At 33.6% G+C, this 25,288-nt stretch overlaps 1 protein-coding gene across 3 annotated transcripts in view; it reads right to left on the bottom strand.

The window, feature by feature from the left end:
• Positions 1-11,571: 11,571 nt before the first annotated feature.
• The window catches only part of CYTIP (cytohesin 1 interacting protein), a 77,890-nt gene continuing 64,173 nt past the window's right edge, over positions 11,572-25,288 (bottom strand). For all 3 annotated transcript variants that reach the window (XM_051986352.1, XM_051986353.1, XM_051986351.1), the window contains 2 exons: positions 16,932-16,998; positions 11,572-13,762 (listed from right to left, as the gene is read on the bottom strand). In XM_051986352.1, the coding sequence (XP_051842312.1) occupies positions 13,287-13,762; positions 16,932-16,998 (543 nt within the window). In that variant the 3' untranslated portion in view covers positions 11,572-13,286. The remainder of the gene's footprint in view (positions 13,763-16,931; positions 16,999-25,288) is intronic.

Genomic DNA, 25,288 nt, shown 5'->3' with positions numbered 1-25,288 from the left:
TTATTGGTTTTGTTGTTATCTAACTACTCTGTGTTTATCTTCCTGTACACATTCAAAATCTACATTTTCCATTAAATGGGTTACCCTTTGTTCTAGGATTCTGTATGTCATACCTTGCATACATGTCTGACTACTTCCTAAAATTATTGAAGCATCATCCCCGTATCATTGCTAATAATGTATTAAAAAAAAGGATTTTTTTTAATTTTCTAGATTTCAAAGATGAAAGTGAGTAGCTTTTGACTCACTTTTAATGTCACAGATAATGAGATGACTAAGAAGGTATTTTTCCAAGTATTTTCACCACAAGTGTGGAATTATGATTAACTGTAATGCCAGAGAAATTGAGGCAAGATAGAAATTAGAGAGTTTTTCATATTTTATTTGAGAGGGAGAGATTGTGTTGGGACCAAATGGAACCATATTTTGGTCCCAGGGCTGAATGAGACTATCATCTCCAAGAATCCAGCATCCAGTAGGAAATGTGAGGTTCCTATGAAATATATATATATGCGTCTCCAAGCTACTGGGGTAGACTGAGGCAGGAGCAGAGTCAGAGCACTGAGAGCAGGAAAGGACCGGTTCTGACAGGTGGGGGGAGGCAGGGGACATTCTGATAATTTGGGATCAAGAAGAACAATGACACAATGGGGGGAGACAGGGGACATTCTGATAAGTAGGGAAGATCTGGGGTCATGATGTCTAAGATAGAAGATCTTTCTCCATATCTGGATTTAATACTTACAGTTTATAATCTTAGCATAGCCTGCCCTAAATTATATCAATTCTAATGATCAGGAGGGAAAGGTGGTGATTAAGGCAGAACAATTAGGAACTGAGGCAGAACAATTTAAGGGAAACTGAGGCAGAACAATTAGAAAGGAACTGTGGCACAACATAACTTGTCATTGTTTGAATTTATAAAAGTCAGTATGGAAACAACAAATGTGCTGACATGCTAAAATCCAACAATTTTCTAAAAATAAATTCCTTACTTATCTGAAACACCTATCAATACAATATAGCCTAATTTCTGAAGTTTTGTCTTGACTATACAGGGCCTAGGTCCTAGGGCATCATGCCAAGTGAAAAAAAATCTGAGGTCCCTAAAAAAAAAAAAAATTAAAAGAAAATAAGTATTTACTAAAAATTAAGGGAGTGAATTGCTTTTATTTCCTGAATCGCCAGGTTGGATAAATTAGAACATATTTAACAAATATGATTATTCAGAGAGATAAATAAAAAGAAGCATTGTTATGAGGGGAAAAAACAAAACAAAACAAAACATTGGAAATGTGGAAACTGAGTATTATAGTAGATAGAACTCTGCAATTGGAAACAAGAAGTCAAAAAACATTAATTTAAAAAGTACAGTCACAATAATCTATTCCCACTCAATAAATGTGCTAATGCAAAAGCTACAAAGAAAGACATAGTCTCTAAGCTCACATTCCATGGGGGAGACAAGTCAGATCTGATTCTTCATGACCCAATTTTGGGTTTTCTTGATAGATACTGAGGTGGTTTGCCATTTCCTTTTCCAGATCATTTCACTGATTAGGAAACTGAGGCCAGTGAGGTTAAAGAGCTTGCCCAGTGCCACATAGCTAATAAGTATCTGAGGCTGGACCTGAACTCAGAAAGATGAGTCTTCTTACAAAAGATGGAATTTTAGCTTTGATTTAAAGTAATCCAGGGAAGCCAGGAAGAGAAAAGGAAAAGGAGACATTTTAGGTATGGGAGACAGCCTGCAAAAATGCACAGAAATGAAGTGACTGGTGCAAGAAATAGCAAGAAGACCAGTGTCTCTGGATTGCATTGTACAAGGAGGCATGTGAGATGTAAAAAGATCTGAAAAGTTAGGAAGGAACTAGATTGTGAAGATGATCACAGATCTTCGATAGGGAGCTGCTACAGTTGATTAAAAAAAAAAAAAGGAGAGCATTTTAGTCAGACCTGAGCTTTATCAAGATTAATTTGATAGCTGAATGGAAGTTGAAAAATATAGAGATGACAGAGGGAGATCAACCAAAAGTCTATTGCAATAATCTAGATGTGAAATGATGATGGCCTATACCAAGACGGTGGCAATGTCAGGGGAGAAAACAAGTTTATGCAGAGATGTTAACAGGATGGAAATGAAGGAAAAAACAAGTTCAAGTCTTGCCTTTTACATTTATTGGTCTGTAATAGGCAAGTCACTTAACTTTTATGAGTCCCAGTTTTCTCTGTAAAATGGGCATAATACAACTGCCTATAAAGATCCCTAGACCAATTTTTCCTCTGACTGACTCCCTACAGAATACCAAATAACCAAATATAGCCTCAAAGGCCCTGAGGCAGGCAACCACACCTCCCAGCTCTACCCCCTCAAACATTTTCAATCTCTCTCAGAGAAATTCTGAGACAAAACAAAGTATATAGGAGAGGCCATCAGGGCAATCAGTGTACCAATCCAGCTCAAGCATCTCTACCACAGAATTCCTACCACTCCCCTAAATATGAGTATTGGTAATCAATTCTATGATTCCTTTTTAGCCTGTTCTCCTTTTTGGAGAGCCTTTCCCTCACATTCCCCCAGCTATCTAAGCCTGAACTCCAGAAATAGTAAGAGCAAACCTTATCTTTAACCATTGATTCTCAAACAATTTGGTCTCAGGTCTTTTAAAAATTAAATATTCCAAAGAGCTATGTCTCTTTATATGCACTATATTAGAAATTAAAACTGACCATTTTGAAGTACTCATCAGTTCATAAAAAATAATAACATATGTTAAAACATAAAAGAATAATAAACCCATTACATGTTAAAACACTAAATAATAATCCCATTAAATATTAACATATTTTATTAAACATGGTTTTATATATATATTTCATAATTAGAAAAGTAGCATTGTTTTACATCTTTTTGCAAATCTCTTTAATGCCTGGCTTAATAGAAAACAACTGAATGCTTGTGTCTGCTTCTTCATTCAATCTGTTGCTATGTATTGTTTAAGTTGAAGAATCTGAAAAAACCCTGCTTCTTACAAATATATAATTGGAAAAGAGAGAAGTATTTTCATAGTCCTTTCAGACAATTGTGGATATTTTTCTTTTGTAAGATACCCAAATTCAATAAATGATAATTTCTTTAAGTTTAATTGCAGTGGAATCTGAAACCATACCAATAAAGTTTTCTTAATTGTTAACATTCAAATCCGTTGGTCTGTCTTGTACTATGAAAGGATCTATGCATAATCTTATGATGTTCATTTGGAAAATTTAGGTTTACTGAATTATGTACATTTTCCAAACATTAACACATTTCACTGTGTAATAGGCAAAAAGATCCCATTCCTTAATCACACTGCCAATCTCATCAGAAAAGTCTTTCAGTTTTGGGAAGTTTTCAAGCTCATAGTATTGGAAACAAGTTTTCCAAAATTCTAATTTTTGCCTGAAGGCTCAAATGTTATCATTGGCAACAAAAACTGTTGATTGTTCTCAAAGTAACAAGCTCCCTACATTCATTTTTGAGCAAACATCTGCCAAATATTCAAGTCTGAATAATCATTGTTTGTCTGTCAGTCCTTCTCTTGAGTAAAAATGATGTTCCATGGGAAAAAGCTGCCAGTTCAGCTCACAAGTCAAACAGTCACACAGACAAGACAACCACTAACCTTCAGTTGGTAGCAGAAGTTCTTCCTACCTGCTTCCCATTTCATCACCAGAATACTCAAACCATGTACTTAAGAGCCAAGATTTAATAAAATTAATCATTTTAATTTTTTCATTTAGAACATTCTTAAGTGAAACTGACATTGATTGATTGATTTGAATGTATACTACAAAAAATACAATGGACACTCTGTGCAGTTGCTACAGTTTTATGTTGTTTAATCATTTTTCACTCATGTCCAACTCATTAAGATCCCTTTTGGTTTGATTTTTTGGTCAAAGATACTCAATTATCTCCAATTCATTTTACAAATGAATAAAGTGAGGCAAACAGAGTTAAATGACTTGCCTAGGGCCACACAGATAAGTAAATACTTAAGACCACTTTTGAACTCAGAGGAGTCTTCCAGTGCTCTATCCACTGTGCCACCTAGCTGACCTATGTTTTATATTAAGGTGGCAGTAATTTTATTCGTCATTGGTTGTGTGCCATCAGTGCAAATGCCAAACCAGTTCCAGGATACACCTCAAAATTGTTTTTTTTTTTTGTTTAAGTTTTCAACACTTGAATATTTCAGCATCATTTGTGTTGTCAACATTGACATAAAATTTTTTCTTTAATAATTATTTAGTGCTGATACCAGATAAACACATGTTAAACAGCAAGTCAGGCCACATCTGTAAATTCATCCATTTGTAAGGCAAAAATATAATTCTACAGATGAGGCATTAACTCAGTTTTCATGTTTGCAGCTTAATCTTTCTTTTACAAGTCATGTGATTTGTACAAAATTTTACTATATTTGTGAAAGAATGAGAGTGAGAAAGACAAGTAATATCTTAGAATACTTCTGAAAATAGTTTTGACCTCTCCTACCCCAAAATGGGTTTTGGGGATGCTAGAGTGCAGGGACTAAAATTTGAGAATTGCTGTCTCAGACTATCAGCTATTGCCCAGAACCAGTTGATATTCCAAATTCTTTGAGTGACATAAAAAACCTAACAGGGCCGAAGAACCACTTAGCAACTATAACTTCCATGACCCCTTTCTCTGTGTTTACTGATAAATCCCCAGTCAACTCTGATATGATTTCTCTTCTTCAGTTTTGGCGTGTAAACCTCCTACCTCTCAATTATGTCATTACAAACTTTCCAAGTATATTTTTGAAGTGTAAACCTCCTCAATATAAACCTTACAGGTGTATTTAGGTAAAGCAAATCTTTCCTTCTGAGAAATTTTATATTCATCTCTTTATTTTTGTAGCCACAAATCTAAAAAAAATGTTCTTCTCTCTGATATAAATAGAAAATATATAAACTTTAGGAAATCTCTGTTCTTTGCTTAGAATTAACTGAGAAACTCTAACTAAACTTATGTTGAAGTATTGTATTTTTATTTTTTTGTTTTTAAGTATTTTTATAATTACATGTAAAAACAATTTTAACATTTAAAATTTTTTTAAGTTCCAAATTCTCTCCCTGCCTGTTCTCATTGAGAAGGCAAAAAATTTGATATGGTTTATACATATGCAGTTATGCAAAGCACATTTCCATATTAATCAGGTTGTGAAAGAAAACACAGAAAAAAATAGCAAAGAAAATAAACGAAATTATGCTTTGATTTGTATGCAGACTCCATCAGTCCTTTCTCTTGAATTTGCAAGCATTTTTCATCATAAGTCCTTCAGAATTGTCTTGGATCATTGTATTGCTGAGAATAATTAAGTCATTCATAGTTCATTACCACAAAATGCTATTACTCTGTTCAATGTCCTCCTGATTATGCTTACTTCATTTTGCATCAGTTCATGTTTTTCCAGGTTTTTCTGAAATACGCTAAAGTATTATAATAAATCTGAGCTTTACCTCCTAGATGTCTGTTTTAATACTTTAGGCCAGCAGCAGTACCTATTAAAATATCTATGAATATCTCCATAACACACCTAAAACCAGAGTTGGGACTAGGAGCCTTGCCCCTCCTCCATATCATGTTCTCCAGGTTTCCTCCCCTCCTAACAAAAAAAAACAGCAAAAGAAAGGGTATTTAATACTACCTCGCAGTTGTGAGAACACTAGTTCTTCATGCTTTACAAACTCTAAATCATCATGTAAAAAGTAGCTATTATTAGTAAAGCTTAAGTAGCCTTGATATCCTTTGTACTCAAAAGTATTCTTGACATAATAGACATTTATAAAAACATTTATTGGATTTTATTTGGTACAAAAAGAAGATAACTGTGATGATGTAACTAAAAAAAAAAATCCAACAAATGTTTCAGCTATTTCTTCCATCCTCTTCCCAAAGGAAAATGTCTAAAAAATAGAAATGTTTTCCCAGTATTGCCAAAATTCCTATTTTAGAAAGCTAAGAACATAGCTAGGTGTCTGAGAAACCAGACTTACCCAGTATCTATATTGCTATTTTTTTGCTCTAGGGAAGTTACTAACAGAAGGGACTTATGGTTTGATTAGTAAAGAAAAAACCTAAGTGAGGAAATTTTCTATCAGTAAAGGTGAGCATCTTCTATGCAAATAACAGTCTAAGAAAACTATCTGAAGCATGGAGGAATTAAGTAAATTGTCCATAGGGCCCAAATAAGTCAGATATAGGACTTCCATCCAGTCTTCCTGACTTCAAAGCTGTTTCCTCTCAAATAAATATTGAGTTCATATTAATAAAGGAATTTACATTTTATAGAGCCTTTCTCTCACAATATCCTCCTGAAATATTTAGTATTAGTAATCCCATTTTAAAGCTGAGATACATAGAATTTGATCAGAACCACAAAGCTAGTATATGATAGATCTACTCTTTTAAATCATTGTTTAATCTGTCAGGTGCTTTTGTCTATATACCGCCATCATTTACTTTAAAGATTTACCTTAATTCTTTTTTTTCTTTTCTTAATTCTTGGGTTCTACTTACTGTAGACTTTGGTACTAAAACTAAGGCAAATTTTTATATTTTATCTTCTTCCCTGACCATATTTTCTTCTATTCCTTTCCTTAAATCTTTGACATTTTTCACTCTACCACTATCTTTTACAAATTTCTCTTCCTGAGCCTAATCTGTGTCATTCTTTTTTCCTGTCAATTAATTTTGCTATTTTTCTTCACTCCATTGTCTTTCTTCTAGTTATTCCAGATCTATGTATCTACTTCTAATCAATCAATCAAGAAGCATTGATTAAAGGCATACTATATCATGGGCATTATGGTAGGCACTAAGGATACAAATATAAAGAATGAAACAATCATTACTCTCAAATTTATATTCAAAGGGATGATACAAAAGAGAAACAATGCAATAAGAATAAGTATATATGTGTGTCTATATGTCCTTATAGTCAAATATGTATATAAAGTCAATATTGGTTAGATATATGTAAGATACATATAATCATACATATAGAAACATTTATCTAGTCAATATTATTTATATACACACATATTAATATAGATATGACTACAGATATATGACTATATCTATGTGTATATATGTACATATATTGATATATGTATCTATATATGTGTAAGTATATATATATATATATATGTGTGTGTGTGTGTATGTGTATAAAACACAAATGTTCTGTTTATCTATCCACCCTTTCTTCCATCTTTTCTATTTAGGTATTACCACACTCCTTCCTCCAAGTTGTTACTTCTATCCCATTGATTTATCTAAACAAAACAAGGAGCCCTTCAGATTTCTCTTTTCCTCCCTTCCCATTTATACCTCCTTTATCCTCATTTCTTATCTGTCTGTACCATACTTTGCCAAATGTTTGGTCCAAAGAACCAAAAGAAAAAAAATAATTTGAAAAGATTAATGGAAGAAAGAAAAAGACAAGAAGATATGGAATATAAAGAGTGGAAAACAAAAAGAAAGACAATGAAAAATAGAAAATAAAGTGGGCCAGGGGTACCCTAATCAAGTATTCCTATTGGTCTTTCCCCTGAAAGGCTATCCTTCAGTTATAATTGCAACCTGGAGTCAAAAAAACAAAATCAGTCACTGTATGATCTAAGACCATGGCATCTCTCAGGTCTCTCTTGTTATGTTCCTTTATTAATAAAATGAAGTTTTAGGCAAGTAAATCTCTTAGGCCCCATCTACCCAAGCGTGTGTTGGTAAATATTTAAAATATGATCTCCAAAATTTAAGCAGCATCATTAACATTTTCTCCATCACTTTTTAAAATGTAGGCAATTAACAAAACAATAAATAAAGTTCCGATTTTTGTTGTTTACTGATTGCCAACTATAATGCTCACACTGAAAATTTAACAATCAGATTTCAGGTTCCAGCTGGTTGTCACACACCCTTGTTTCCAGCTCTAAACTCTATATTTCTGTGATTTGGTTATCTTCCAAGATAGGAAGCCTAAAACATTCATGAAAGGACATGCTGCTGCACAGCTATCTTTTGGGTTCTTTGCATTTTTCATTATTCTTTTTATAGAATTTTCCATATTACTCACAGAAATCTATCTGTACTTATCCTCACTAATGTTGAGTCAGGATAGAGAACTAAGATGCTAAAACTTTGTTAGCATTAAAATCAAATTCAGAAACAGCCTCCCTTTATAATAACTACCTTTATTGCACATTATAAGATTTAGAATTATATATGTTATTTTTCCAACAACAATTTGGCCAACTTGAAGTCTAAGAAGTCATATGCTTAACAATCCCACCCACATCCTGTTTTTTAATCAGTGGCAGTCTCTTTGATTCTGAAACTCAAGATCAGTGTCACAGACTGTGGTCAGGAAATGAGAACACTGTCTTCAAACAGACCTAGTTAGATCTAGTCAAAATTAACTACTATAGATTTGGACCTATTTTCAGAGCATTAAAAAAAAATCACCTCTTCTTTCCATCTTTCCTCTCTTCTCCTCTTCTCTTTTTGTCCTACCTTCAATCTCTCTCTGTGTGTCTCTCTTTTCCTCTGTCTATTTCTCCCTCTCTTTCCCTCTCGCTCTCCCTCAGTGAAAAAAGGCTTTTCATTAGCATGAAGTGGTCTATAGCAATTAGTTACAAGTAGAACCATGCACCCACATCTGGAGCAGAAAGCATTAGCCTTAGCATATAATTTGTTACCATAAAAGAGAAGCAAGAATGAAACTTGAGTGTTCCCACTTACTTGTATTAGTGTTTGTAAATGGGAGGTAAGTCAAGGAATTGGGTTGTGCATTGAAAAAGTTTCATTACTTTACTGGTATGTTTTTCAGTCAGCTTTAAATTCTGTCATTGCTAGGCTCTGGAGTTGACTTGTAAGGACAATTGACTATGCATTCTTGGGCCATTTAATGTTTTACTGATTTATGATCAATTCTAATCTATTGTTATATAAGTTTAAAATGAATTTAAACCAGAATTACCCAACTTGGTCATGGTGCAGTTATATAAATCTCTCTGTTAACCCAAATAGTCACAACAACTCATAATTAATATATCAAAACTTCATTTCTACTGGACTCTAATTCCATATCACCAATTGCCTGCTGTAGATCTGTACCAGGATCGATAGAAATATCTCAGAATCAGCCTATTCAAATCGGAATTCATTATCTTCTCCCCAAATTAGACCTCTCTTCCTAAATTCCCTGTTTCTGGCAAGGGTACCACCATTTCCAGTCATCCAAATTTGGAATCTTGGAGTAAACTTCAATTCTTTATTCTCCTTCATACCCAATTAGATTCCAAATCTCACTAACTTTATCTTGACAACATTTCTTACATCTGTCCCTCTCTCTACACTCACATGGCTACCACCCTAGTTCATATCCTATGATTTTCATCTGGAATTTTTCAATAATCTTTTAATTGGTATCCTTAATTCCAGTCTTATCCCTCTCAATTTCCCCCTCCAAACTGTTGCCAAGTTGATGTAACTAAAGCATAAGTCTGATCTGGTCATCCCTCTGTTCCAGAAAGTTTAATGGCTATATATGATCCATGGCAACTGATTAGATGGCTTCTGGGTCTCTTCCATATTTACATGTATGATCATATAAGTGACCTATAATAGGAAAAATGTTTTTGGCATAACTTGGCTGCAGAATGTTACCAACAATGCTTTATATTTGAGAAGTGGCATAAAAAACTATCAAAAACATTTTCCACCCCCACCCCCCAACATCACCTCTCAACTATGTCTTGTTTGTGTACATTTATATGTTGTCATCTTCACTAGAATGTAAACTTCTTAAGGGCAGGGCTTGTCCTTGTCTTTTCTGTACACCTAGAACTAAGCATAATACCTGGTTTAAAAAAATGTTATTAACTAAATATTTGTTGACTATTTACCAGTAGAACATATTTTGGAAATAGATGACCCAATATGCCATTGAGAGCTTTGAATTAGAAAAGCTAGATCAGGAGTAATTTTCTGTCACTTCCCCAAAAGTTTTTGATGACCAGTGTGTGTATCAAATGCATCAAATATGATAATGCCCTTGCTTCCTGCATTTGTGCTGTTTTGTTAGATTTTTAGATATTGCTTTTTTGGAATCTATTTACTTCTAGTTTTTCTCCTACTTCAGTACTGAAAGAATCTGTGATTTCATTGGCATATATCCCAAACCTTTCTACATAGTTGACCTTGGGTATGACATTCCTAAACATGACATTCTATTTCTGGATTGTAACTTTATATATCAGGGATATCCTTTCTCTTTCTGTCCCCAATTACTTTGTATAAATTTTCTATTGGCATAGCTATATATGTTATTTTCTATTCCCAACTTCCAAGTAAAATGTCATTTCATCATGAGCGGAGACTATTCTCCTTTGTAGCATAGTATCTTGAACATAGTAGCCATTTAATAAATATTTAATATATGAGTGAATGAATGCCATTTAACTCTTCTGGGGCACAGTTTCCTCATCTCAAAGATGAAAAGATTGGACTTGATGATCTCCAAGGTCACTTGCGGCTCTAAATTTCTGATCCAATTATCCTGTCACTTGACCTGTAAGATGAAGAAACTGGAAGACAATTCTTAGGTTCCTGTACAGTTCTAAATCTATGACTGTATTACAAAGGTTTCTGAAGATCAGTTATGGCTAGAAAAATTCATCACCCAGTAGCCACCCTCATTAGCCTCTCTACACTTAGCTAGCTGGTGCTTGGATCAAAGATTCATAGTTCATCAATCAGCCTATACACAAATATTTTTAAATTTGATAGGACTTGCTTATGATCTCTTTTCATGGCCCTTTATAATTCAAGGTCACCTCCATATTACAATGGGCTACTGGAGTCATAATAGCCTAAAATAATTACCAATTATAATGAAACTTGCCTATGTCATGATTTCCATCCTGTTAGATGTATTCCAGTAATTTAAAAGTATATCTGACATCATAAATGATAAAGAATCATTTCACTACCCTAGGAAGATCTGAAGCAGAAATTTTCTCAAAATTGAGCCAGGGAATTCAAATATTGAATGTATCATCAAAAGGTGAGTAAATTGAGACCTGAGAGAGATATTGGTTAAGCCAAGCCCACAGTCCTCCTTTCCCACATATTCTCACTACTTACAAAGTTTTGGTTTCCTGTCTTGTGCTGGGTGACAAAATGTGTTTTTCACTTTAATTGCATGACATTCTGCAATTCCCAAAGAATATGGTAAGACCCAAAGAACTGCTGATTACTGGAGGGCTGATTTTCAGGCTTCCTGTGAGTTGTTCATGAGGCAACTATCAAGATACATGAGGTTTTGAATTCAGTTTTCCTGAAATAAATAAGGCTTATTTATTTCTACTGGCTCTCAGAGAGGTACGATTAAGTTGAAATACTGCATTCATTTGTACCAACATTTAGTCTGATTGGTCTATCACAAGCCTGAAGAGAAATAATTACATCTAAAAAAAAACAACACACACAGTTAGGACTTATTTGGCATCATCTCTCAAAATATTGCTACTGAGCATAATTTATTGGTAAGAGATAAGGCTATCAATTGCTCTCAAAATAAACAGGATAGAAAACTTGCTTGTGGATGACCAGAACAACAGAAACAATCAGAACTTTCTTTTCACGTAAATTTTTTCTCAAATAGAGTACAAATGACATGTTTAAGCAGTATCCTAAAACTGTGAATTTTAAATCCTTCCTTTCATGGTGGCATAATTGTAGAGGGAAGTGTCCTATGAAAACTTGATAGCACCAATGCAATATCAAATATTATTTACTGGAAGTCCAATTATATTTCTTTCTTCTAAATTCTATATTGCTATGAATTCAGAAATTTTTAAAGATCACAGTAGAAAAAGACTTTTCATTATAAATGCTATCAGGTTTTTTTTCACTATTTCTCCAAAATTATGAAACTTTTGGATTATTTTAGAAGCCTATTCATGTGTGGTAGTAGACCAAACTCTTCTCTCTTTTTCCCCTTCTCCCGACCCCCCCCCAAAGAAATACATCTTATTTGAAAAAAACTAAAAATTATTATTGGTAATTCAGATGATTTTCTCCAGGGTGAAAGTAATAATCATCTTCATCCCAGGAGCTTTGAAGCCTTAGTAACTATGCACCCTGATGGATAGAAGAATGTTCAAAAAGGTACAAATACAATTTGGGAGGTGACAAGGAGAAATGTCTTGGGATCAAATTTCTTAGGCCTTAGGACAATGCAGAGAAAATTATCATAAAATCTAAATATGTTGTGAAGGGATCCAATCCTTATCCCATCTTCAAGAAAGAACACACTTGAACTAGCCTTGAAAAATGAGAATCTCTCATGCTTTTAAAGCTTTCAGGGGAAAGAGAATTAATAATTATGCTCAATAATCCATTTCAAAGTTTTGATAACCCCTTTTGTTAGAAAGGATTTTTGTTAGTTTTTTGTTAGAAAAATGTATCCTGATTCCCAAATTAAATTTGGCCTGATATATCTCTGATGATCTTTTATTTTACCCTCCCTTTATGGCATAGAGAAGTATTAGTCTCCAGAATCTGCAGTTAATTTATACATTTAAACATACATTGATTTAAAATATACCAGATTATACATTGGTTTTAGGGAAATCCACTAAGCAGCCTGTGGGGAGAAAAAATTATTTCAAGCAGTCATATTGCTTGAGGCATTCAGGTTGGTTTGTTTGTTTGTTTTCTAATTTGAGTCTAAAAGCTCAAGCTTATTTTTCATATGGGCAATATAAATAATAATATTTCCCTTTCTTACACAGGCAACACCAGATTGACATGTACTTTCTTGTGCATTAATAAATCAAATCTATCCTCAACAATTTGTTTAAGTGGGATAATCTAAATCATTGGGTCCAACCCCTTTATTTTATAGATCCTCATCTATTATAGCCCAGAAAAGTAGATGAATTGCACAAAGTCACCCAAATAATAAGGAGGAGGTTGGGAGACTTATCTCCCTTGTGAATTTGGTTGTTTCAAAAGTGCTTTAGAAACAACAATAACAACAGCAACAAAATGTAGACAAATCATTTAAATAAAGGCTACTATTGCCTTGAGGTCCCTTGTCAGTTTCATAAGCCCTCTCCTGGGTGGGCTGAAGTTCAGATTATCCCATATGTTTTGATTACTGCAAGTCCTTATGGAATGAGCTCATTTGAAAAGGGCTCCTCCCTTGTCAAAATCGGCTTTCTTCCTCTTCCACAGCTCGGTGCAGGCCAGGGATGAATTTCAAAAGTTGTTTCCGAACACTTCCCCTTCTGCTTTTTCGTGGCAGAGTCCCAAACACGCTAACAAAATTGCTGCCACCCCCCTCCCACAAAGGAGACATGGAACCACTGCTGGCAGTACTGATGTTCCTGTTCCTCCTGGTGGAAGACTTCCTCAGTGCCATGTCACCATCCTTGAGGAAAAAACACTCCTCTTCCATGCTGGTCTGCCGGCTCAGTGTTTCCTGACATGAATCCTCAGACATGCAAGTTTGATAACCATCCTCACTTTCCACAGTCATGGAGCTCAACCAGCTCTTACAACTACTTTCACTGGAAAGGCGGCTGTTACGGTTCTGGTAAGAGGCAGCCAGTCCTGATGAGCTTTCCACTAAAGAGTCCTCTGACTGCAAACTTTCCAGCCCTGAGCTGTCCACCGCATCACCTAAAAATGAGAAAATAAGCCAGTCATCCTATGGAATGGTGATGAAATCCCTCTGCCCACAGATTTGTTGCATAATAAACTCAACAGTAACCCAGATTTCTGCAGTGAACAACAGTCCTCTAAAGTAGGTAGTATGAGTGTTATCTGCACATGAAACTGAGGCTTAGAAGATGAAGGTGCTGGCTGGTAAGCATCAGAGACAAATCATCTCATTCCATATCCAGGCCTTTCCTTAATATCAAGATATCATATACTAAAGACAATGATCATTTCTTTAACTCCTACTGTTTGTCAAAAGTAAGAAAGAAGAAAAATAAAGAAATACAACATTTTCCACTCTAATATATCTTTGGTGAGTGGTCCTTTAAAAGTCTACATAGAGGAATGCAAATATTCATATTAGGCTTTAAAGTTACTTCATTCATTCATTCAAGAGCCTAGAATGACCCCATAACCATCCAGAACCAATAGCTAAATTTTAATGATCAGTTCCTAACTTTAGAAAGTCTAATTTCTCTATTTTTGATAAACCCATTAAAGAATATAGAGAATATTATCTGCACTGTAATTACTTAATAATTCTAAGAGTTTATTTTTAAAATGTGGGTATAAACAGTGATGATATGAGTAACCTGAGCTTTCTCATTTCCATCCAATTTTTGTTCAAGGTAGTCCTTTCTGAAATGCCACCCTTCTCTCCCAATACACATATATACCCACACAGAGAATCACAATTATCTTATTTCACAGCATTTTGAACTCTTTTATGTAATATTTTATCTTGTTGTATTAATCTTTAACCAACTACCAGCTATTTGATCATGACTAAGTCATTCAATCTGACAAGAGAAGATAATACCTCTCCCTAACAGGGTGGTTGTTAGAAAAGCACATTGTAAATCTTACACCACCATAAGGCAAACTTTTATTACTATTTTTATATGTCTTATCATCTCATTAGACTGTTGGTTCTCTGAGGATTGGGCCTGTGTCTTATTTTTTCCTGAATTTTCCCCTGCTACTTGGTATAGTAGTACTACATAGAATGGACACTAAATAAAAGTTTCCTGAATGATTCAAGAAATGAATCTTTCCCAATATGCAAATCATAATAATACACATCCACAACTTTGTAAACATCAAGAAAAATAAAATTAAATATATCTTTGGACATTTTTATTTCATGTTTCAATGTTCATTGAGTGCTCATAGCACACATCCCTTTTGGCTCAGTACTTCAGTGTACTTCTTTAATAAGAAATATACATTCTAACAAAATCCACTTCAAAAAAGTTAAAGCCAAAACAAAAAGATAGACTCAGTTCTTAATTGTATCCATATGGATTATATATAATTTTTTTCTATTAAGATAGATTTCAGTTCATATTCAACTTGTTTTGGGGCTATTTATGGAGAAATAGAAACCAATTGTAATATCTACTTAAAGCATAATTACTTAAAGAAATTTGCTGCATAAAAATAACATAGTACATACTAAAGTTAAATAAACATACATGTGTATGTGTATATATACATGTATGTATTATATTTGTTTGTATGTGCATACATAAATACATATATGTATAAATGAGGTAGTACATGACTTAGTAAACTGAGGTAGAGTATTGTACCCATAGCGAGAAAGACCTGAGTTCAAATTCAGCCTCAGATAATGACTAGAAATGTGAGTTTTGACAAGTCACTTAACCTCTATTTGCCTTAATCCACTTGGGAAAAAAATAGCAAACCATGCCAGCATTTTTGACAAGAAAATCTCATGGGCAGTATGGCTCACAAGGTCATAAAGTCAAAAAGTACCCCAATTGGCTTTACTTTTTCTCAAAATCATATTTGATACTACAATTAATTAGTAGTATGATTATTCTCTGCCCTTAATTATGGTGTTAGGAAACTGAGATCAAATTCACTTATTCAGGATCTCTTCCCTCATTCCCATCTATTCCACGAGTTTATTAATTCTTCTTGATCCTTAGAAAGATCACATTCATATTTGATGAGGACCCTAGAAAGTTCATCTCCCACTGAAGAACAGATCCCACAATCCTGAAAGATTACAAAGATTAATCAGGACAGCTCAGTGCTCCATATCTTAACAGTTATCCTTAGGTATCAAGCCCATGGGTACAGATAAGTCTTGTGCTCATAGATAACTCATGCATCATTTAAGTCCTCTTGGACAAAGAAAGGTTTGAAGGACTATCATGTTCATTTTTTGTTAGTTCATATTGGATTCTGTAGCAAATGAGGAAATACTGAAGCTCCTAATTGTCATATTCCAATCACTTTTAGCAATCTTCACATTTAACCAAGTGGTCATTAGCTTAAAGACCCTTTAAAGACCTGGATTTATCTCCTAACTCTATTCCTTATTATGTGACTATAAGCAAGTAAATAATTATATCTTGGTCTTCATTTCCTACTTGATAAAATGGGGGAGGTTGGAATTGGTCATAGGATTTTAAAATGGAAAGGACTTTTAAGATTATGGAGATAAGTGCTTATCATAATAGGTACCTCACTTGATCTTCACACAAAACCTTCAAGACAATTACTATAGTTTGGTTTTAAAGATAGTTTTAATAATATGATATTTTTATCTATTTTGAATATCTCTTAAATTACATGAAATATTTTATTTAGGTGTGAAGATTGTAAGAGTGATTGAAATATGAGAAATGCAAAAGTAGTAAATATAATTTTAACCCGTTTTCTTTTTCAAAATATGCTGTTCTTTCCAATGCAACATGATATTTTTAATGTCTTTTCCAAATCTAGCCTTCCACAAATCTATGATTCTGCCATCTTTTCCCTAAATGGAAACCATAAAGAACAATAACTCTAGATAAAATATAAAAAAGTAGATCCCCAAGTCCAAGTATCACATATGAACTCTAGAAGCACTTTCCAAAAGTTTTCCCAGATATACAACAGAGTAACTGAGGAGTCAGGAATAGAAGATGGTTTTCCAAATTGCTACCAGATACCTCTTCTATAAAAATGCATGTGCAGGTCAGGGAAGGGTAAAAGACATCAGTGCTAATGTAAACCTTCCTTAAATGACAAAGACCTTAAGCATCAATTCCTGCTGAAGGCCTTGTGCAAATAATAAGATGAGTATGTGGTTTCTGAGCAGGAAACCAGCATTTACCATGAAGCAGGCGTTGTTCCTGTAACTGCAAAGCTCGGAACTCCACCCATTTTTCCCTCAAGGTTTGCTATAAGAAAAGAAAAAAAAAATTACTAGTTAGTGAAGAATTCTGAAGAATTGCAGGATATAGAGCTCAGAGGGATCTTATAGTTCATCTATACCAACTACAGATGATAGAGAACTTAACTTGTCCAATGATTAGCCCAGGGTCACAAATATATTAAGTGACTGAACTGAGCCTTCAGTTAATAAAAAAGCATTTAATAACATTTACTTTAAGAAAAGTCTTGTGCTAGCCATTGAGAACACAAAGGGTTAAAGTCAAATAGATCCTGCCTTAAAGGAATTTTCATTCTAGAGAGGCTTTTCAACATGCACATATATAGTTATATATGTACCAAACACCTTTCTTTGGTGGGAGGAGAGGCAAGGCAAGGGGAGAGACAAAGGCTTGAGGTGGTTATTGAAGGAAACTAGGCATTTAAATATATATATATATATATATATATATATGTAATTGGCATTATATATTACATATGTTATATTATGCATATTAATATATATTTTATATATATATTATATACACATAGGCATTACAGATCATAGGCAAGGGAAACAACCAATACAGTAAAAAATAAAAAGAGAATGTCATATGTGGTAACCACAGAAAAGATTAAATTTAAATTCCAGTATATGGGCGGGAGTAGTGTGTAATAAGGAATTATTAAGTTAGGATGGGGCTAGGGTCTGAAGACCTTTAAATGCTAAGAGGGACATTTATGTGATCCTCAGAATTAGGGAATAGGTGAGTAACATGATCATACCAAAACTTTAGAAAGATCACTTTAATGACCTGAATTGAGATTCACTCATTTTCTGGACTTTCCACTGCTCTTTTCATTGTAACATAATATTGCAGCAGTTTAGTGTGAGGAAGTAGGATTTATAATTAGTTTTTCCCTCCTTATTTTAGAAGTATGAATATATGTATAATTGACAATATTATTAGCTTAGGTAAGTAGCTTTCTGGCACCAAAACCACCACACTCATGTGGAAAGATTCTTGTTAAATAAAGGAAGAAATAGGTTTTTAAGGCATCATATTTTGGCCCATGAAAGTACCAGTTGGCCCATGTGTATCAGTGAAATGAGGGCCATGTTGGTACTATGTCTTTTATGGAAGTTATGTATGGGGGAAAGTATAGATTAGAAAGCAAAATGCAGAAAGTAAAAAAGTAGGGATAAATGAAGAATTCACAGGGAAGGTGCTAAAATCTGCCAAAAGCAATTAAGCTTATTCCTGCCTTTCTATAGATTCTGCACAATGATCAACTTTAATTTCTCAAGGTCAGGTAACTCAGCAGTGACATATTTTACAGCTATTTGTGTCTGCCAATATGCTATGTGGCTACTGCTCTCTTGTTAATCAGAGCAATAAAAGGTCTGGCTTGGTTCATTCATAGTTCTTTCTGGACTAAGAGGGTGGTGGCTTTGAGCCTACTTCACTGCTTAAATCCTAGTTCTTATTGACAGTCCAGCACTAGCTTCATTTGGAAGTCTCAGTCATGATCCTGGGGCAAGTAAGGCCCACAGAAAAATTTGGCATATGTTCCACTGCCCCTCCTCCATATAAAGAGCATCTACTGCCACAATTCTCTTTCTCCTCCTGACTTAGTGTAGAGCACAGCAAATGAAATAAGCTAGCTATAAAAGGCAAGAAGGGAAATTGTAGTTTGTTTTTTTGGCTTAGGACTGATGATTTTACTGGTATGGGGAACTTCTGGTGTGGAAACTGTCTCCATTAATACAGAGTGCAATTAATTTGTACTTCAGAATCTAAAGTGTTGTCTTCAGTACTGAGAGTTTAAAGGGTTGCCCATGATCATACAACAACTGTGTGTCAGAGAAGGCAAAACTTGAAGTCAGATCTCTCAAAATCCATAACTTCCACCATATACTGAGCCATACTGCCTCTTACTTCTGAGTTTACTAACCAGTCAGACCAAGCCAGAGTTTACCAGTTACCTTATTTTGACTTGAATTTGAATTTGAAAAAAATATATTTCCAGTCAGTAAGACTCAGAAATTTCTGTAGATCAAGCAATAAAATACAAGTCATCACTTAAGCTGAAAATAATATTATTAAAGCATTAAAAAAAAAGGCACAGAGAATTTTCTAGTTTTATCCAGGTTTCTGGTTAATTTGCTTCTCTGTAGAATCTGTACCTGCTTTGATGCAAACTATATTCAGAGGTTTGATTCAGACTTCCATCCATGTTAATAACAGAACTATAAAACATCTTTCTGACTCTGAATTGCATATACCTACATCATTCCATCAATTCCCTGACTATGAAATATTCTAGTATACATTCCTCCAGTTTGAAGGAAAGGAAGAATTCTTCATCTCAGAAATAAGTTTGATGATAATGATGACATTATTAACAATAATCATGTCACGGCATCCTTTCACAGCACTCTCTGTGGTAAGTGTTTTCCAAAGAGCTTTTCATATACATGATCCCAACTGATCATCTCCACCACTGCTATGAAGTGGGTAGAAAAGATAATTTGCCTCATTCTTTGAAAGAGGAAACTGAAACTGAGAAAATTAATCAACTTACCCAAGAGCACAGAATAAGAGCTTTCTAGTATTCTTAACTATTTATCCACTGTACTTTCTTAGTTTCCTAAACTGGAGTAAAAATAACCTCTACAAAGATTAGATAATGTGTGACATTAAAAAAATCATTTAACCTCCTCAGGCCTCAGTTTCTTCATCTGTAAAATGAACGTGTTGGAACAGGCAACCTCAGAGGTCAATACTTATTCTTACGGAGCTGACATTTTTTTCTGGGAGAGCCAACATGTGCATACAAAAATATGGACAGAGAAATATATGCAAACTAAATACAAAGTCAATTCAGTGTAGTTAGGGAAGACAGAACCAACAGTTGGGGATGCCAAGAAAGGCTTCATGCAGAAGGCACTTCTACAGTTAATTGTGTCTTCAAGGAAGAGGTTTGTTACTATGAAGTGGAGGTGAGGCTAGAGATGAAATGAGTGTGAGAAACAATGAGAGGACTAATTTGTACTGTAGCTCCAGAGATACCCAAAAATCTAACCAAAAATGAGTGATTCAATAGCAATCAAAAGCAGTGACTTAAAATAAAATAAATTCTCTATATGGGAAAAAATCAAAAGAATTAAAAATAGTAGAAAATGTGATACAATCAATATAAGAAAAAAACAAATGACCTGAAAAACAGATAATAGAGAAACAATTTAAGAATTATTATGCTCCCTAAAACAATGACACTCTTTTAAAAATCATAAATAGAAAGTGCTTAGATCTGACTAAGGGCAAAGTGAAGACAGAAAGAATACACTGATAGCCTCCTAAACCCCCAAAATGATTCTACAAATGTTATAGTCAAAATCCAGAGCCTACTTATCAAAAGAAAAAATAACTCCAGAAAGAACTTCAGGTATCAAACAACCAGATTTATAATTACATAGGACATGTCATCTACCAAAATAAATAAGAGAAGATCATGAAATACCAATATCCAAAAGATAGGAACTTATAACTAAGAAAAACTAAATTGAACATTTTTACTAGAAAAAATTGAACATTTCTACTAGGAAAAAAAGTGGATATTGAATGTAGGGACTCTTAACTGATTTTTTGTCAATGACCCCATTGGCAGCCTGGTACAATCTATGCATCTCTTCATAGAGTAATATTTTAATGCATTAAATAAAATATTTACATTAATAAACAAAATCAATTATATTAAAAGAGTTATCAAAATCTCTCTATATTTTAAAGTGCTCAGCCCCCAGTTCAAAAACCCCTGTTTCAATGGAATATAGACCTTTTAAATATTCATGATGAAAAGGTCAGAATTAAATAAACTTTGAAAGGTAAATGCAAAAGTCAAGAGAAACCTAAAGGTAAATTTATTTAAGCAACTGGAAGGGGATATATAATGAGGTAGGGAAAATATTCTAAAAGGAGCAGTAGAATATATTCCTTCATAACTTTGATGATTTTAAAGGTATGAAGGCATTAAATAAATAAAACAGAGAACCTGAAGGTAGATTAGTTCTATTCTGAGTGTTATAAAAGAATAGAAACAATGGTTAAAGAATACACTAGTGTAACAAAAGTGATGCCCATCCACAAAAGGACTATTTAAAACATTTTTTTTTTATGCAGAGAAGAAAAAAAAAAGATTCAGAAGGGAGCACAATCAGCACAGTGTAAAGTAACTTACAAGGTACACACACATGGTACAAAACAGAAAGCCACAGTTTTATATTGATTCCTCTCATGCGGTATATATGTGAATACATGTGAGATTGGGGGTACTATTTTAATTTTGCAATTAAAAAATAAAATAGATAAGTTGAAGCCTGATTGTGAGTAGTTGTAAATGCTGAGAAATCATTTTATTCTACAAATAAAAAGTAGCTGATGAATATTTTTGACTAAAGATATTAGTTAACTCATATTAATACCACACATTTTAATTTGGAAGCTGTGTAAAAAATGAATTAGAGAAGGGAAGTAGGGAAATAGCCTAGATGAGAGATGATAAAGACCTGAATTAGGAAGTTAGAATGGAGAGAAGAGAAAAGATGTGAAATGTTGTTGATGTTGAACTGACATGACATGAAAGACTATTAGACATGATGTAGATGCTGATTGAATTTGGAGGCTGAAAGAGGAAGGAAGCAAGAGTGACTTCAAGATTTTTAGTCTGGGTGATTGTGGAGATGACGGTACCTTTTGACCACTAGAAATAGAGAGGAGGCATAAGTTTGAGGACAAATATAATGACGTCCATTTTTGTCCATGTTGTATTTGAGATGCTGATGGGAAATCAAGGTGGAGCTATATGGTAGGAGTTAGTCATGCAGGTCTGGTATGAAGAAAAGAGATTATGGTGAATCTGTAGATTTGGGAATCATTTGCATAAAAATGTTAATGAGCTCATCTGGAAAATACTATACAATTCTGGAATTCTAAATAATCAGCACAATATTATCCCCAAGCAAGAACCTATGGGAAGTCTCATAATTTATAAAAATTCCTTCATCCATTATGATTTTGTATAGGACATTCTCCATTTTAATGGTGAATACCTTTGGTAAGTACACATCTCAGTGTTTTATGCTTCATTTGACATTAATAATCAGAGGGTCACTGAACAGCCTTAACTCTGTTAACTCATTCATCAAGGGATCCTGAATGGTTTTTATAGAGGCATAAGGGAGTTCTTGTTGGAAGCAAGCCTTTAAAGCTGAATTTTATGCTACTAAGTCAAAATTTTTTGTAATCAAAAAATGAAATAAAAATTTGCATTATCTGTACCTTTCAGTCAATTGCATAACATTAAAGATATGGTCTGCTGCAGATAATTGTTTATGAAAACCTATCTATTCCTTTCTCATATATTCATCAAAGATATCCTTGATATATGTGGATCTCATAAATATTTTATAAAGATAATAATATAGTTATTGATGTTCTCTAAATCACCTTTTGTGGGTAAATAGATTCTATGATTTTTTTTCCCATTCTTGATTTCTTCCCTTCCCTGAGGTATCTTGTAAAAAGAGTCCCCAATGCTCCCAACACTATTTGTGCTCCCATACCAATTCTCTCAGAATACATATTGTCTAGGCCAGTCACTCTTCCTGACTTTGTCTTCTTAAGTGACACTTCAAATTCCTCATCAAGCTTATGGGGAAATGAAGTAATAATGTTCAAATTCATTGATTTCGCTTATCAATGATGCATAATATATCATTAAAAAAAACACTGAAAATGCATTCCATATTCCTACCATTTTATCTATAGAAATGCAGGATATAGCCATTTGAGTCTCACATCAAGCTTTCTGTTGATTTCTCTTCATTTTTACCAGGTCTCATTCTGAAAAGATGACAATCTATTCTACTTTTAAAGGTGTTTAGCAGAAAGTATTTCTCTTGCTCTCTCAGGAACTTTTTCTAGCATGGAGTAATCTAATCCTAGTAATTAACCATTATAAAATTTCTAGGACAACCTAAATGAAAATTATATATAGCTCAATAACTACATAGAACATTTTATTTCTGGTCTTCAAATGGGAGTTTTTCTACTATTATCTGGATATTTTTAAGAGATGTTTTGAAGACTTAAGTAATATGCTATTCTACAAACCTGAACAATGGTGGGGTAATTGGAAGTTTTTGCCCTCGAATTTCATATATCTCCACTTGTGAAAGGGATCAAGTGTTTTCTGGCTAAGACACTTTGAAGATTCTTTTGGCTTATTCATTGTGGTCATAGTTTTTCATCAGTTAAATCTTTGCAGAAAATGATAATCAAAATTATCACTGTTGACTTTTTCATTTTTTTTAAGAACTGAAGGCTGTTTTAAGTAAGTTAAATGAAGCTCTTATTATTGTTCCCAGTGCCTTCTCAACTTTATCCCTCCTATTTTATCATAGGTTTTGATCTTTGCTCTAAGTTATTGATGGTTTTACTGCACAAAGACTGGTTTGGATGACTGCCACATCAGTAACTAGTCATTTCCTATATGATAAGTTTGCTTGTTCAGAATGCTCAGTCTATATTCTGGAAGAAGATATCTAGGTATGAGACTTCTGGGAAGTCTACTAGTGTCTGACTTTTTTTGATTCTTATAACTGAGCCAAATTCTCTAACATGTTTTGTACCATCACCCCATCCTTGCATTAAAATTGCTGAATGTCAAAAGATACATTGACAGTCTGAAGGACCTTGTAGAAAAAAAATCTATTTCCTAATGTTTTGGAACAAGATATTGTTGCACAAGCTGAAATCATAATGGTAGCAAACTGTGCAAACCCTTTGATTCAGTGCTTTGATTACTAAGCATATACCTCAAAAAAGTCAAAGAAAGAATGAAAAGCCACACCTGTACAAACATATTTATACCTTCAATTTGTATGGCAGCAAAAATCTGAAAATGTTAAACAAATACCCATGAAGAAGAGGTCTGAGAGAATTATTATATATCTCAATAATGGAATATTACCATGAAAAATGATGAATATAACAGATTCAGAGAAACCCCAGAAGACTTGTATGAATTTGTGCAAAATGAAATGAGCAAAACTAGAACAGCTATCATAGTAAGGGGAATAACTTTAAAAGACATAGGAATTCTGGTTGAGGCAGTAATTAGTCACAACTTCAGGACAATGATAAGGAATTCTTTTTTCTATCTACTGACAAAGTGATGGTCATGGACCAGAATTGTTAAATAATACATACAACTTCATACATATTCATTTCAAATTATTTCATAATAAATGTATCATTGATTTATTTTGTGTCACTCTACTTATTTTGTACAAGAAGAGTTCTTGGAGAAAGAAGAATTGATGTTGAGCGGTAGAAAGGGAATAAAAGAAATGAGCATCAATAAAACATTTTTAAAATACATAGAAGAGAAAAGAAGGAAGTTCAGAAAGGAAGAAAAAACAGTAGTTTTATTACTGATGTATTAAATGAATATACATTTTTAAAGGTATATATAAGTTTACAGCTTCACATACAAAAAGACTAAAACAATAGTACCTTACATTTTTAATAACACCATATGGATTACAAAAACCCATTTTCACAATCTTATGAACTAATTCTACAAGAACTATCACCCTCAATTTAGAGATAAAGACATAAGTATTTTGTTCCAGGTCATGTGACAAGAACCAACTGCCAACTCTGGTCACCCACTTCCAAGTTCTGTGGTCTTTCTATTACCCTTGCTACCTCTTTGACTTAAAAACTAAATTAGAAATGTAGTATTTCGAAGCCAGTCCAACATTTATCTAATAGCCTTCTTATACTGGGAATGCTTCTGCCATGTAGCCCTCCTCTCTTCTGATGGATGAGTTGTTTTCTTGGACCACCTTTCTATGAGGTTCATCAGTCATGTTTACCTCACTGACAGTTCCACTCTTTATTCTTTGAACTTTACCTTCCTGACAACAATATCCTTCCCCTCTCCCAATTACTGGCTCACTACTTGTTACTAGAATATAAGTTCATTGAGTCTAGAAACTTTCTTTTTTAAAAAAAATTATATTTATATCACTAGCATATAACATATGCTGGTATATTGTAAGTGATTAATAAATTTTTATCTAACTATAGTGAACACTGATTTTATTCTCCAAAATATCCTAAGTTATATGCAAAATACAATAAAAAAATTAGAAGGCCTAGATACCATCCTAAGAGATCTTACAATCAAGTTGGGGAAATAAAACATGGATATGTGCAATAACTAGAGAATGATTTTTGATATTAAATG

This window comes from Antechinus flavipes, chromosome 3 (assembly GCF_016432865.1).
Source record: "Antechinus flavipes isolate AdamAnt ecotype Samford, QLD, Australia chromosome 3, AdamAnt_v2, whole genome shotgun sequence".
NCBI lineage: Eukaryota > Metazoa > Chordata > Mammalia > Dasyuromorphia > Dasyuridae > Antechinus > Antechinus flavipes.
Note: the sequence above shows the minus strand (reverse complement) of the source record. Positions and strands in the feature narration are given on the sequence as shown.